The sequence below is a fragment of the Sardina pilchardus genome, chromosome 12 (genome assembly GCF_963854185.1).
Source record: "Sardina pilchardus chromosome 12, fSarPil1.1, whole genome shotgun sequence".
NCBI lineage: Eukaryota > Metazoa > Chordata > Actinopteri > Clupeiformes > Clupeidae > Sardina > Sardina pilchardus.
This window is the reverse complement of record NC_085005.1, coordinates 28,586,787-28,599,286: the sequence shown is the minus strand read 5'-3', so window position 1 is coordinate 28,599,286 and position 12,500 is coordinate 28,586,787. Positions and strand designations below refer to the sequence as shown.

The following is a 12,500-nucleotide window of genomic DNA, read 5'->3' as shown; positions in this document are numbered from 1 at the left end:
ATGTATCGCCGTCCTTCCCTGAACACTGTTGTTTCTGGCGCAGGCCTCGTCGAGCTCCCACCCCCTGCGTCTCGCATTATGATGCTGAATAGAAGGAGTTTATTGAAACGGCTCTTGTGTTATATGAGCAGTGATGGTAATCCCCCCCCCCCCCATCTTGTTGTGCTCTCATGGGAGCAGTGTTGGCACCAGCCTTAATGTTTTATTGATTTATCGGAGGAGCCAAAATGATCTATTTATGCCTCACCTCGCAGAAGAAATATGAGTTAGATGTGTTCTGGATGAGCAGGCCCTGTGCTTCATGAAAATTCACACAGGGAGTGTGTTTTTTTTTTTGGTTTTCCTCGCTTGTTGTTTGGAAGTTATTTGGAGAACAGATTTAGGTGATGAGGACAGAAAACGTGTCTCACCTCTCTGTACTCTCTCTCTCTCTCTCTCTCTCTCTCTCTCTCTCTCACACTTCCTCTCTTTCTTTCTCTCCTCGGTTCTTTCTTTATCTGTTTATGCAAAGCAGATCTCTTGTTCTTTTCCGGTCGCGTTGAGTTCAGTCTCTGTTTCCTGAGTCCTCTCTCCTCACGCCTTCCCCCACTGTCTCCGCGCGCTGACTGAAAAAGCTCGCCGACCGACCTGTCTCCCAACGACGTTTGGGACTCCGTGACACACACCGACGCGGTAAACAGGGAGCACAATTGAAATCCGAGCGTAGGAAGATCACTCGGATCGAGACAGGTTCATTTTGCAGCCATTCGCCGCAGCCCAGCCTCTCCCCTCCGTGCTACTCTGTGCGCCTTGTTTTATTGTGTTTGCTACCGCTCCACTTTAATTCCACCGCCTGTCAATCTCCTTCCGTTATGCGAAAACAATGTCCTCTTCACCACCTCCGAGCCGTCGCTAACGGGAGAGAAAAAGTCCGACACTGGGCCGTGCGGTGTGATGCCGTTGGGTGCGCGACTGCGTGCGCTATTATCCGAGCCTGGTATGTCAGGCCATGGCGACAGGCAGCGGCGCGAGCGGTGCGTTTCACCACAAGAGAACAAGGCATCTAATTTGACTTCATTTGTGCAAAGCGGGTTAGCTAACCCCCACTGGCGGCTCGTCTCCAGAATAGGTTAATTGCATGGTTGTACCGGAGTGAAATTTAATATGGGCGTTTTAATTAACACAGAGGCTACGTTTGAAACGCGTCGATTAATATTAAGAGCGATAAGATTAAACTGTTTGGTTACAAGGAAAGAGCAGCATCGGTTAGGTGCCCCCCCCCCCTTCTCCCCCCTGTAAAATAATTGAATACCTTCTAGCCAAACCTGATTGTGCAGATATTGCATAATTAAATGCATGCCAGCAAACAGGGAAGTAATGATACTTGCTGTGCTTTGGCCTGTGTGTTGATTCTAAAGGAGAAGAAATGCACCTTTCAGAGAGGCTATTGGTGCTATAGAAAAATGCTAAAGTTGGCCAATGCTATTGTCAAATAAACCATTTAGCTCTAATTAGTAAACAGTAAAGTAGTTGTATGTAGATCACTTAGCCATTAATTATTGGCTAAAATAAGATAAATAAAATAAGTGTTAAGATAACACTTGCGACAGTCACCTACAAATCAGTTGCATAATTGATGTATCAAGTGCTATTTTTGGCACGAATACAGATTTGCTTCAGAACGCTCAGTCTCGATTATGTTCCAGGGTTGGGGCGTGATGTTGGCAGTGTGACCACCAGTGTTAATGGCACTGCAGCCATTGTCAGGCAGGCGAGGCAAGGCAGTAAAGCACATGAATGTTTTATTTTGTCTCCCTAATTATAGTGGTGTAGCTGCAGAGCCATGGACCACTAGCTCTCCATTTCACCATAATGCTCTCCCCCGCTCCAGCCATTAAGGAGCCAATCAGCTCACTGGGCCGTGCAGCCATAACGACTCCCAATGTAAATATTTGCTGAGGGTCTAAAGTACCTTCTAAAAGCATGGCCACGCCGAGCCATATAGACGGAGACGAGGAAGCTATGCAACTGCCCCCCCCCCTCTCTCTTCTGTACATCTCCTCCTTTACTCCCTCACCTCCTCCTCCCCCTCTCTTCTGTACATCTCCTCCTTTACTCCCTCACCTCCTCCTCCCCCTCTCTTCCGCACATCTCCTCCTTTACTCCCTCACCTCCTCCTCCCCCTCTCTTCCGCACATCTCCTCCTTTACTCCCTCACCTCCTCCTCCTCTCTTTACATCTCCTCCTTTACTCCCTCACCTCCTCCTCCTCTCTTCTGTACATCTCCTCCTTTACTCCCTCACCTCCTCCTCCTCTCTTCTGTACATCTCCTCCTTTACTCCCCCTCCTCCTCCTCCTCTCTTCTGTACATCTCCTCCTTTACTCCCTCACCTCCTCCTCCTCTCTTCTGTACATTTCCTCCTTTACTCCCTCACCTCCTCCTCCATTCCCTCACTCTTCTCCTCTGGCTATATCTCGCTGTCTGTGTGTGTTTTCTCTCTCTCTGTGTCTCTCTCTCTCACACACACAGACACACACAGACACACACACACACACACACACACACACACACACACACCGTCCTCCATAGCTCTTGGCGTGTCATTTTCTCAGTCCCTTTCTGTACCCTGGTTCTCTGCGACGCTTGTCCCAATCTTACCTTTCTTCCCTCTCTCCCACACCCACACACACATATATTTATAAAGCTCTGTCTCGCTTCTAAAGCTCGCTGTCCTCGACCTGCATCGGTATTTATCAGGCTGGCAGTCTTCGAGTGGCAACAGGGCTTCGCCTTTGTGCTTTAACTAAGGTGTCGAGGCCTGGCGAATGCCACACAAGAGATAGCTGCAAGAGAGAGAAAGAAACAGTCTCTTGACGCGTTGATGTTTTAGAGTCCAAATTAAAGGAAGTTGCATTGGATGATGTGTTAAGAGCTTCACCAACATCCAGCGCACTCTCTTTGGTCTTGAGATGTGCTTTTATTGCCATGCACATATACGTGTATTTGAAGTGTTGGGCGGAGCTGAGGCCTGACATGGTGGTGGTGGTGGTGCTGGTGGGGGTTGTGAAAGATGAGGGGGAAGAGCTCAAATTGATCAAGGTAATGCAAATTGTGACAGAGCAAAATGTTCCCCTTGAAACACTTTGATGTGTTTGGGTGTTTCACGTTGTGCTCTTCTGACTCTCGCCTCTGCTCAAACGAGCAAATGTGCCATTTCTCCTCCTACACTCTCCCTTTATGGCCTCACTTTACTACTCTATCTGTCTATCTGTCTATCTATCTATCTGTCTAGCTATCTATCTACAGTATCTATCTATCTATCTCTCTTTAGTACTATAGCCATCTATCCATTTATCTATCTATCTATCTATCTATCTATCTTTCTTTACTACTATATCCTGATATCCATCATATATCTATCTATCTATCTTTCTATCCATATGTCTGTCTGCTGACTCATTCATGTACAGTATCTGTCTGCACATTTACACACACATTGACCACTGATGTACGATATACTGTATCTATTGGTGGCCCCCTCCTGAACTCATCCTGATAATAACTCTTGCAGATGTACTGTAGTGCACAACAAAGAGAACAGTCATGCTCAGTGATATTAACTTACCCATTCCCTCTCACTTGCACTCACACTCGTTTACAAGTGTGTGTGTGTGTGTGTGTATGTGTGTGTGTGTGTGTGTGTGTGTGTGTGTGTGTGTGTGAGAGAGAGAGAGTGCTTGTGCTTGTGCTTGTGCTTGTGCTTGTGCTTGTGAGTGTGTGTGTGTGTGTGTTTGAGTACATGTTTCTGTTTGTGTTTTGTCTGCTCCTAACTGTCTGCGGCATTGTTTAAGCGATCCATCATGCTGTCAATCAGTCCCCAGTTTGTGCTGCAGGACACCCTGAGCTGTCATGCGCTTCCCTTCCCCTGCTGCGCCTCTTCTGCTCTGCTGACACCATGCGGGCTCGCGCACAGAGCGCAGAAAAAAAAAACAACAAGAGGAACAGTGACAAAAACAAAGAATGGAAAAGATGAGGCCGCCGCAACTTGCCCATTTTGAAATGCAAATAAGACGCTCAATTGAAACACCGACTCGCTGGCGGTCAACTTTGTTGTCACATTAGCGATGATGAGCCGACTTGTTTTTTTTATTTTTGGCTAATTTGTTTGTTTGTTTTTGCTCCCTTTGTGTACTGATGTCGCCTGCAAAAGAGTGGGTGTTGTGACAAAACAGGGGAAAAAAATAAGCTTGTGGAGATAGACAGAATAGACTAATTACAAAAGTCCTCTCTTTCTGAACCCTGACACGGTGCAGTTTGCAAACTGCTGTACACAGCACACAAGGTGGATAATAATCACGATAAAATGCTCAAGCTAAGCCACGGTGCGATTTCCCTCACCTCTGATACCAAACAAAGCTTGTACCAGGCAGCGTACTCCTATTAAAAAAAAAAGAGACATTTGTCATGCTCACGTCTCAATCTAAAAGGCACATTCTAATGGGACTGTCGGCCACCTGTCGTGTCTTGGCATCCGCTGATGGATTTGACGTATCAAGATGAGACAGCCCGCGTCTAGACTTCATAATGACAAGTTCACCTTGTCTTCACCAGCTTGTCATTTCTTTGGTGACATGTTTTGTGTACAGGGTCCTGTTGGGAGAGAAGAAAGAAGACGGAATAGAAGAAATTGATTCCCAGTAGGATGTGAAACATCTGCGTTAGAAAAATGTGCGCCTTTGAATAAATGTATTTTTTTCAAGTGAGCTACTGTGAGAATAGAGCTTGCTGATGTATACGTACCGTATGTATGTATATATGTATATTTTTTCCATTTATTCCGTTATTTATGTGTCTGTTTTGCCTCATTTCCATGTGTGTCAGGTAGGCAATGGGTTGTATGGCCCGAAAGTGAGAAATTGCCGCCTGCTTTATGTGAAGGCTTTTCCTTTGGCCTGACTTCTTCCAATCCCACAGACCCTCCATCTATTTTACTCAGTGAAAATGCCAAGTTTCTTTAGCCTTTCATGAGCTGCTGAAAGCCTCAGTAGCTTGCTTTAAATTTCTCATCAGTTAGACTAAGTACGTCTTCAAAGGGAGCTGGCGTAAAAAAGGAGAGAGGGCTCCAGCAGAGTGAGCTTTCGTGGACATGACAAAGAGCAGAGAGAGATAGAGATACCTGGCCGAACAGGTACCGAGACAAACACACACACACACACACACACACACACACACACACACCTGTAGACAGTCTATCATGAAGTCAATAATCGCACTATAAAGTGGAACTATCAGGCAGTATAGTGAACAGGAGTTTATATATTTGGGGTTAAGTGACCTTAAGAAGTGGGCAGAAGTGGTGGACTCTCCCTTGATGAGACGGCCTTGGCACCGCTGAGCTGTACTGTGGCTGCCACTCATGCCACTCAGCCATGCCACTCCTGCCACTCAGTGCCCCTTTAAAGGCCCAGGCCCTCATCCTCGCCCTTATCAATTCATAACACCGCTTTCTTTTTACGGATTCGGTTAATTAAAGTCATCCCGAGGAACTCTTCAATCGATCGGCCGCTCCACTCGCTCCGCTCGTACACTTTCAGAAGGGGCCGGCGTTCGTCCTCTCCGAAGGCCACGGCGGCGGCGGCCTCGTTAAGCGTTTATTTTTCCCCGATAAGGATTGGAAGCAGATAACAGGCTGACCTCGGTGGCTTGGCTCAATGGCACTTGAAGAGGAGATAAATCCCTCTCTCTCTCTCCCTCTCTTTTTCTTTCTTGCTATTTTTTATTTTTTTGTTGGGGGGGGGGGGGGGGTGGGGTTTGTCTCTGCGGCTTAACTGTGTCTTTTTCTCTATTATTTTGTGTTAAGCTCAGTGTCCTTGGCAGATTCGGAGCATAACAATGACATGTGGGCTTTGTGGCGCTCAGATGCAGCAGTTGGAAGAGGCTTGCTTTTCACGGACATTGCATCCATTGTTGCTTTTGTCAAATTAGAGGAGGCCATCACGAGTGGCCCATTATTTTCCATAATAACGTGTGTATTGTTGCCTTGTTGCTCTTTTGTATTTGCATGTGTGTGTGTTTGTGTGTGTGTGTGTGTGTGCATGCTCTCACAGTGTGCTTGTGCAGAGCTCACGCAACTTGTGTGCATCCATGTGCATCTTGAATATGTGTGTGTGTGTGTGTGTGTGTGTGTGTGTGTGTGTGTTCATGTGTGACCTGCGTGCTGACCTGAGCTCCTTTGCTTGTTTATTCAGAGGCAATATTAGTGCCATAAATCACGGGTGCTGCAGGTGATCGCTGCTAAAGTGGAAGCACTGCTGGGCCCCCATACTGGGCAGATCAGTGCTAATGGAACTGCTTTGACTTTGTGGGGCCTGGGGCATTCATCATGTGGTGGTGGTGGTGGTGTTGGGGGGGTGGTGGTGGGGCGGGGGGTGTATGGGGGACAAGTGTTGGGGATAAATAGAGCTGGTTTGACTGTAGGCCACTGTGAGTGGGGGGGTCCCTGTGGGTGAGACCCCCACCGAGTACAGAGGCTCAGCCATTGATCGCAGCAGCAGCAGCCCAGTTGAAGAGACGCATCAAGGGACGTCAATGACGTTGTGCTGGCCTCCTCCAAGGTCGGTGGAGGTCACGTTATGTGTGTCATTTAATCATGTCTGATGGAGCCTGCCACAGTGGGGTCGGTTCGGAGGGGCAATTTGGGTTTGTTAGTGCACAACCGTATGATGTCTTAAGTGTTGGATGTCTAGTCCCCCCCCTACTGACTTTCCCAGATCAGACAGGAGCACTTTAGTCAAAAGAGACTCTTTATCTCCATTTGTAATGAGTGATGGCTCTGTTCTGGGACCTCCCTGCCCTTCTGTGTGCATACAGTACGTGGGAAGTTTAAGGCGTTGGGAGCAGAGCAGAGCAGGCACCAATGACAACATGACATTGATGAAGTCAGATACAGTACAGCGTGACAGAAGGAGTCGGGGTGGAGATGGGTTGCAAAATGGCTGTCAGGGGAGATGGCATGAATAGGTTGGGTGAAGTAAGATAATGCGCCCCAAAGCAGATGTAGCTAGTCATAGAAGGTGTAGCAGGGGATCCGCTGAGCCATCATCTGGTCGAGTTTGTTGACTGTGGCCTGCCTGAGCTAATCCTCAATGTCTGGGTGTGGTATACTAATGGAGGTCACCATTAAAGGCTCTTATGGTTCCCAAGTAAGAGGGAATCCTTCAGTTTCTGAAAATAAATGTCAAAGAATGCCGTTGCGAGCGTGTCACCGTCACCGTGTGTCACTGTCAGTGGTAAACGCGAGTGTGTTGACGGCATGACGTTGCTCCAGTGGGTGTTAGCCCATAGAGACCTGCCAAAGACAGCAGCAGCAGCCGAGGTCAGAAGGGAAGGCCAGCACTCTAAAAGACAGCAAAGGTGTCACCGCTTCACCTCCACCTCACTGTGGCGCCCCCTCACACGACCGCGCAGAGAACGGAGCGAAAAAATACCCCCCCGGTCGGCCTGACCTCCTCCCCTCTGGTCAGCCCCGGGAGCGAGAGGAAGACAGCGAGTGCTGAGGGCCGTGCGTATCTCCAGGATCGTATCCCGAGGGCACCTTCCACCGTTGCCTTGACAGCGCGTTGCCATGCCGACCGGCTGTCAGCAATTTGTCCTGTCCTTCGCGCCTGCCCGTCGGAGATGGTCCTAATGTGGGTTTATGGATTTATGACGAGCTGCTGCAACCGAGTGGGCTGGCTGGCTGCCACGGAGAGAAAGAGGTAATCTGCGGTTGGAGCACTGTGTCATATAGTCCCGTCACTTTGACACGGATAATTGTCGCGCAAACTTATTTTTGGTGAAGTGCCATGGATTTTGTCTGCCTGTGCACTTACACACAGGTGATATCCCTAATTAGCTGATTTAGTTGGCTGAGGAGTTGCGCTAAATAGGATGAGCAGGTTGAGTGTTCGCTTGACCGGAGCGTTTGTCATGCCTTAATATCTAAGCTGTATCCTCCCTGCATGCCAGAATTCCACAGATTACCGTACCGTACTGTAGGTCTACCAACATTGGAGATTTGTTTGGAAGAGCCTTGAGAAGACGACAAGCTTTGTGGAGTAGATTAGCGCTAGCTGCATTTTGTGCGCTTAGCACAGGTGTTAATGAGCCAATGAGCTCCTCTATGTGGCTGAGGAGTCGCGCTAATTACAGTAGAATGAGCTGCTGTACAGGACGGGTGGAGCCTGGTGGTGGGACACTTGAGCTCCTCTATGTGGCTGAAGAGATGCTAATTAGAATGAGCTGCTGTACAGGACGGGTGGAGCCAGGTGGCGGGACACTTGGGGCGTGGCTTCAGCACAGTTCTAGAACAGAGTGTACCAATCAGCTTCTCATGATTTTGAACCCCAGTTTAACAGTGACGTCGATGTTTTCTTGGTGTTTAATGAACCCTTTTTGGCGATATGATTTAGTCAGCATAATATATATTTTGGTTTATTTCACACATATATTTGTCTCATTAATAGGTAGTGTATCTTCGATCTTTTTCTTCCCTAACAATACATAATATGTAACTTGTGACATAATCAGGTTCCAAAACATATTACTCTTGATGCATGAGAAGCCTGAAATGAGCAATGAAGTCTTTCAGCGTCATTGTTTTGTTATAAATAAGTTAAAAGGTAATAAGTTAATTTGCCTCAAGCCTTAATTAGTTACTGTCTCTTTAAGATTCTCAGCTGATAATAGAATGGAATGTTGCGTGACCCCTGGTTTCGGATGTAAATAACGCTACAATGTATCTAACGGTTCAGTGATTTATGGTTGTACTGTAACAAGCCAATTACAGCTACATTGCCTACATTTATGCCTAGAGTAGCATCGTTGGTATGTACCCATTTACTGTTTCTTACATATTCACTTAATTGCTTAGATTACTAGTTTGATGTAAGTAATATTTAGAAATGTCCGTAATCGCTAAATCTAAATGTTTACATGGTTGTTAGGTAAGTCCTCGGACAAGCTACTGAACGTAATATTGTTACAATGTATTTGTACAGCATAATCACTATCATAAATAAGTTTAATAGTCATGATTAATATTGTATAACAAAGTAAATTATTTGATTTGTTAAAATTACATTCCGTTGGCTATATTGTAGGCTAGCTCTATGTTAAAAGGTAGCATAGAATTTATTAGTCTATCTCTTTGTTTCAGTTTTACACTTTCCCTGTGTCAATAAACCTGTGGACTTCAGAACCAGATCGGTCTTCAGAGTACTTGATGTTAGGAAAGGGTTTAGCTGGCTGTCAGCGTATCAAGCATATACCGAAGACGGCACAGTAAAACAACGACTCTCAAGCAGGCAAGATAACGGAGTGTAAGCTGACGGCTAATCGTTACGTCGTCACACGCAACTAGTGGACGACCAGCCAAGCAGTGTCTGTTCCGCGATACCGAATAGAAGTGTACCATGGAGCCAGAGGCGTCCGAGATACGTCGTCGTAGAGGTACGGAAGCAGAACAATTCATGGAGCTAACATCTTCATCAAAAACAGGCTCTCGTGCTCCGTCAGTAGTATCCAATGCATCATCGTGTGGGTCAGCTGCAGCGAAAGCGAGAGCGAGAGCTGAAGCAGCCAAAGCACGTCTTTATTATGCAGAGGAGGAAGTGAGTCTAAGGATGGAAAAGGCTAGGTTGGAAACATCTATGGACATGCTTAAGCATAGGAAGGAGGTAGCTGCAGCCATTGCTGAAGCTGAAGCACTGGAGGCTGCAGTGGATGTGAATGGTGAGAGACGCAGTTATGAGTTGAACATAGACTCTGTTCCAATGGAGCCCTCACAACGCACAGAACAATTTATTACTTCTCACTTCATGGAAAGAACATCAGAACTGCAGTTATGTGATGACAGCAAAATCCCTGCAAAGTTAATGCCAAGCCCTAGCTACAACATCCCTCCTCGTCTAAAACCTGAAGCCAGACCTTTTCTTCCACATCAAAATACTGCTCCACTTCATCTTCCCTTACAGCAGGCCCGCTATGCTGATCAGGATGTTCACGAGCCACTCACCAAGTATGCTGAAGATGTGCCTGTGCCACCCAGTAGGTTCAACGACGAACATACTACTCCTGTGCACCACTCCAGACCTCACAGTTACAATAGCCATCCGTCACCCTGTTGCTGTCCTGTATCATCAAACCCCAGTAATAGCAGCTCACACATAAATGACTTTGTCAGATATCTAGCACGCCGTGAGCTTGTGGCTACAGGCTTACTCCAATTCAATGACAAACCTCAAAATTACAGAGCATGGAAACGTTCATTTCAGACAGCAACCAGTGGTTTAAACCTGACACCGAGTGAGGAGATGGATCTTCTGCTCAAATGGCTTGGCAAGGAGTCAGCAGAGCATGTTGAGCAGATAAGAGCCATACACATCCACCGTCCAGAGGCGGGACTGACTATGGTTTGGGACAGGCTTGAAAAAACATATGGCTCAGCTGAAGCTATAGAAAATTCTCTGTTCAAACGCATTGACAGTTTTCCAAGAATAACAAGCAGAGATGGGCCTAAGCTAATGAAACTGAGTGACCTACTAATGGAGCTGCAGGCAGCCAAAGCTGAAGGAGACTTGCCTGGTCTCTCTTTCCTAGACACGGCAAGAGGAGTCAACCCTATAGTACAGAAACTCCCGTTCCGTCTGCAAGAGAAGTGGGCATCGGTGGGTGCATCTTTCAAACGGCAGAACCGGGTGCCCTATCCTCCATTTGCCTACTTTGTAGACTTTGTCAGCCAGCAGGCTGATATCACGAATGATCCAAGCTTCAGCTTCATCGTCCATGCAGACACGGCGTCTAGGACAGAGAGGACAGCTTGGAAGCCAAACGGACAGCGTGAAGTCTCTGTCCACAAAACAGAGGTATCTCCCTGGGCAACATCTGACACTGGCGAGCCCTCATCAAGGTTGGATGACAGCGACAAGCTATGCCTACTGCATAAAAAGCCACACCCTCTGCGTAAATGTCGTGCATTCAGAGAAAAGCCCATTGAAGAACGCAAAACACTGCTAAAAGAGAACAATCTATGTTTTAAGTGCTGCTCTTCCACATCTCACATAGCAAAGAACTGCAAAATCAGAGTTCAGTGTTCTGAATGTAACAGCGAAAGACACAACACAGCACTCCACCCTGGACCCGCACCCTGGATGCAAGAGGCAGACCCTGCTCCTGAGCATGGCGGGGAGGAGCAGGGAAGTTCCTGGTCTCATGTCACTAACAACTGCACTAAAGTCTGTGGTGAGCAGCTAACAGACCGTTCCTGCTCTAAAATATGCCTCGTAAAAGTGTATCCAGCTGGCCAAAAAGAAAAGGCAGTGAAAGTGTATGCGATCCTCGACGAGCAGAGCAATAGGTCACTGGTTCATTCACAGTTCTTTGACGTGTTCAGTGACCAAAGTCCAAGCGCTCCTTACACACTGAGAACATGTGCTGGAGTAAAGGAATCATCAGGAAGAAGGGCCAGTGGCTATGAAGTGGAATCTCTAGATGGAACTGTTTGCATCTCGCTACCGAGTCTCATAGAGTGCAACGACATCCCGAATAACAGAGACGAAATTCCAACACCTGAAGTGGCTCTTCATCATGCTCATCTACGGTCAATGGCACACCTCATCCCAGACATTGACCCACAAGCCTCCATTATGCTTCTCTTAGGAAGGGACATTATCAGAGTGCATAAAGTCCGCAAACAGATTAATGGCTCTCACAACCAGCCCTATGCACAGAAGTTGGACCTGGGGTGGGTCATTGTTGGTAACGTGTGTCTAGGTAATGTCCACAAACCTCTGACAATCAATGCCTTCCACACAAACATCACAGAGCTGAAACGCCCTACTCTCTCCGAGCCATGCCCTAATGTGTTCCATCTTAAAGAGAAGTTCAGCAACATCCAGGTCACCAGTCATCCCCCCACATATCCTGTTGATCAACCTACATGTGAAGCCGACCACCTGGGATGCACTGTGCACAGGCGGACCAAGGATGACAACCCTGCAGATCATGTAACCCGCTCTGTACCCGCTGGCCACCTGAAAAACACCAACTTTCTGAGTGGACCCAAGTTCCTGTTCAGACCAGAGCCCATCATCTCTGAAGGCACTCACAACCTCGTTGATCTTAGCTCAGATCCAGACATCCGGCCTCTAGTGTCCACCTTCAGCACTAGAGCCTCACACAAGCAGCTTGGTTCTCAACGCTTTGCAAAGTTTTCGACTTGGAAGTCCCCGTGTCGTGCATTGACTCGTCTTCCTGCTCCTGCCAGCGAGTTTGGAGTAGCGGACCTCTACAAGTCCCAGTGGCGACAGGTCCAACACCTGTCTAACACCTTTTGGTACCGCTGGAGGAAGCAATTCCTCCCAACACTGCAGGCCCGCAAAAAGTGGCAGGCCACCCATCCAAACATCCAGCCAGGATGTGTTGTTCTCCTCAAGAACAGCCAAGTACTAAGAAATGAATGGCCTCTTGGACTGATAACTCA

General features: G+C 47.4%; 2 protein-coding genes across 3 annotated transcripts in view; both read left to right on the top strand.

Moving 5' to 3' along the window:
* LOC134097646 (neurexin-3b) overlaps positions 1-12,500 on the top strand; it is a 257,163-nt gene that overhangs the window by 174,955 nt on the left and 69,708 nt on the right. The window lies entirely within an intron of this gene.
* The window catches only part of LOC134097645 (uncharacterized), a 4,627-nt gene continuing 780 nt past the window's right edge, over positions 8,654-12,500 (top strand). Inside the window, exons 1-2 of one of the 2 annotated variants that reach the window (XM_062550573.1) lie at positions 8,654-8,845; positions 9,177-12,500. The exon at positions 9,177-12,500 is cut by the window's right edge and continues 567 nt beyond it. In XM_062550573.1, coding sequence (XP_062406557.1) covers positions 9,433-12,500 — 3,068 coding nt within the window. In that variant the 5' untranslated portion in view covers positions 8,654-8,845; positions 9,177-9,432. Of the gene's footprint in view, positions 8,846-9,009 lie in introns of those variants that run through there. The other variant, XR_009940938.1, reaches the window with a different exon arrangement.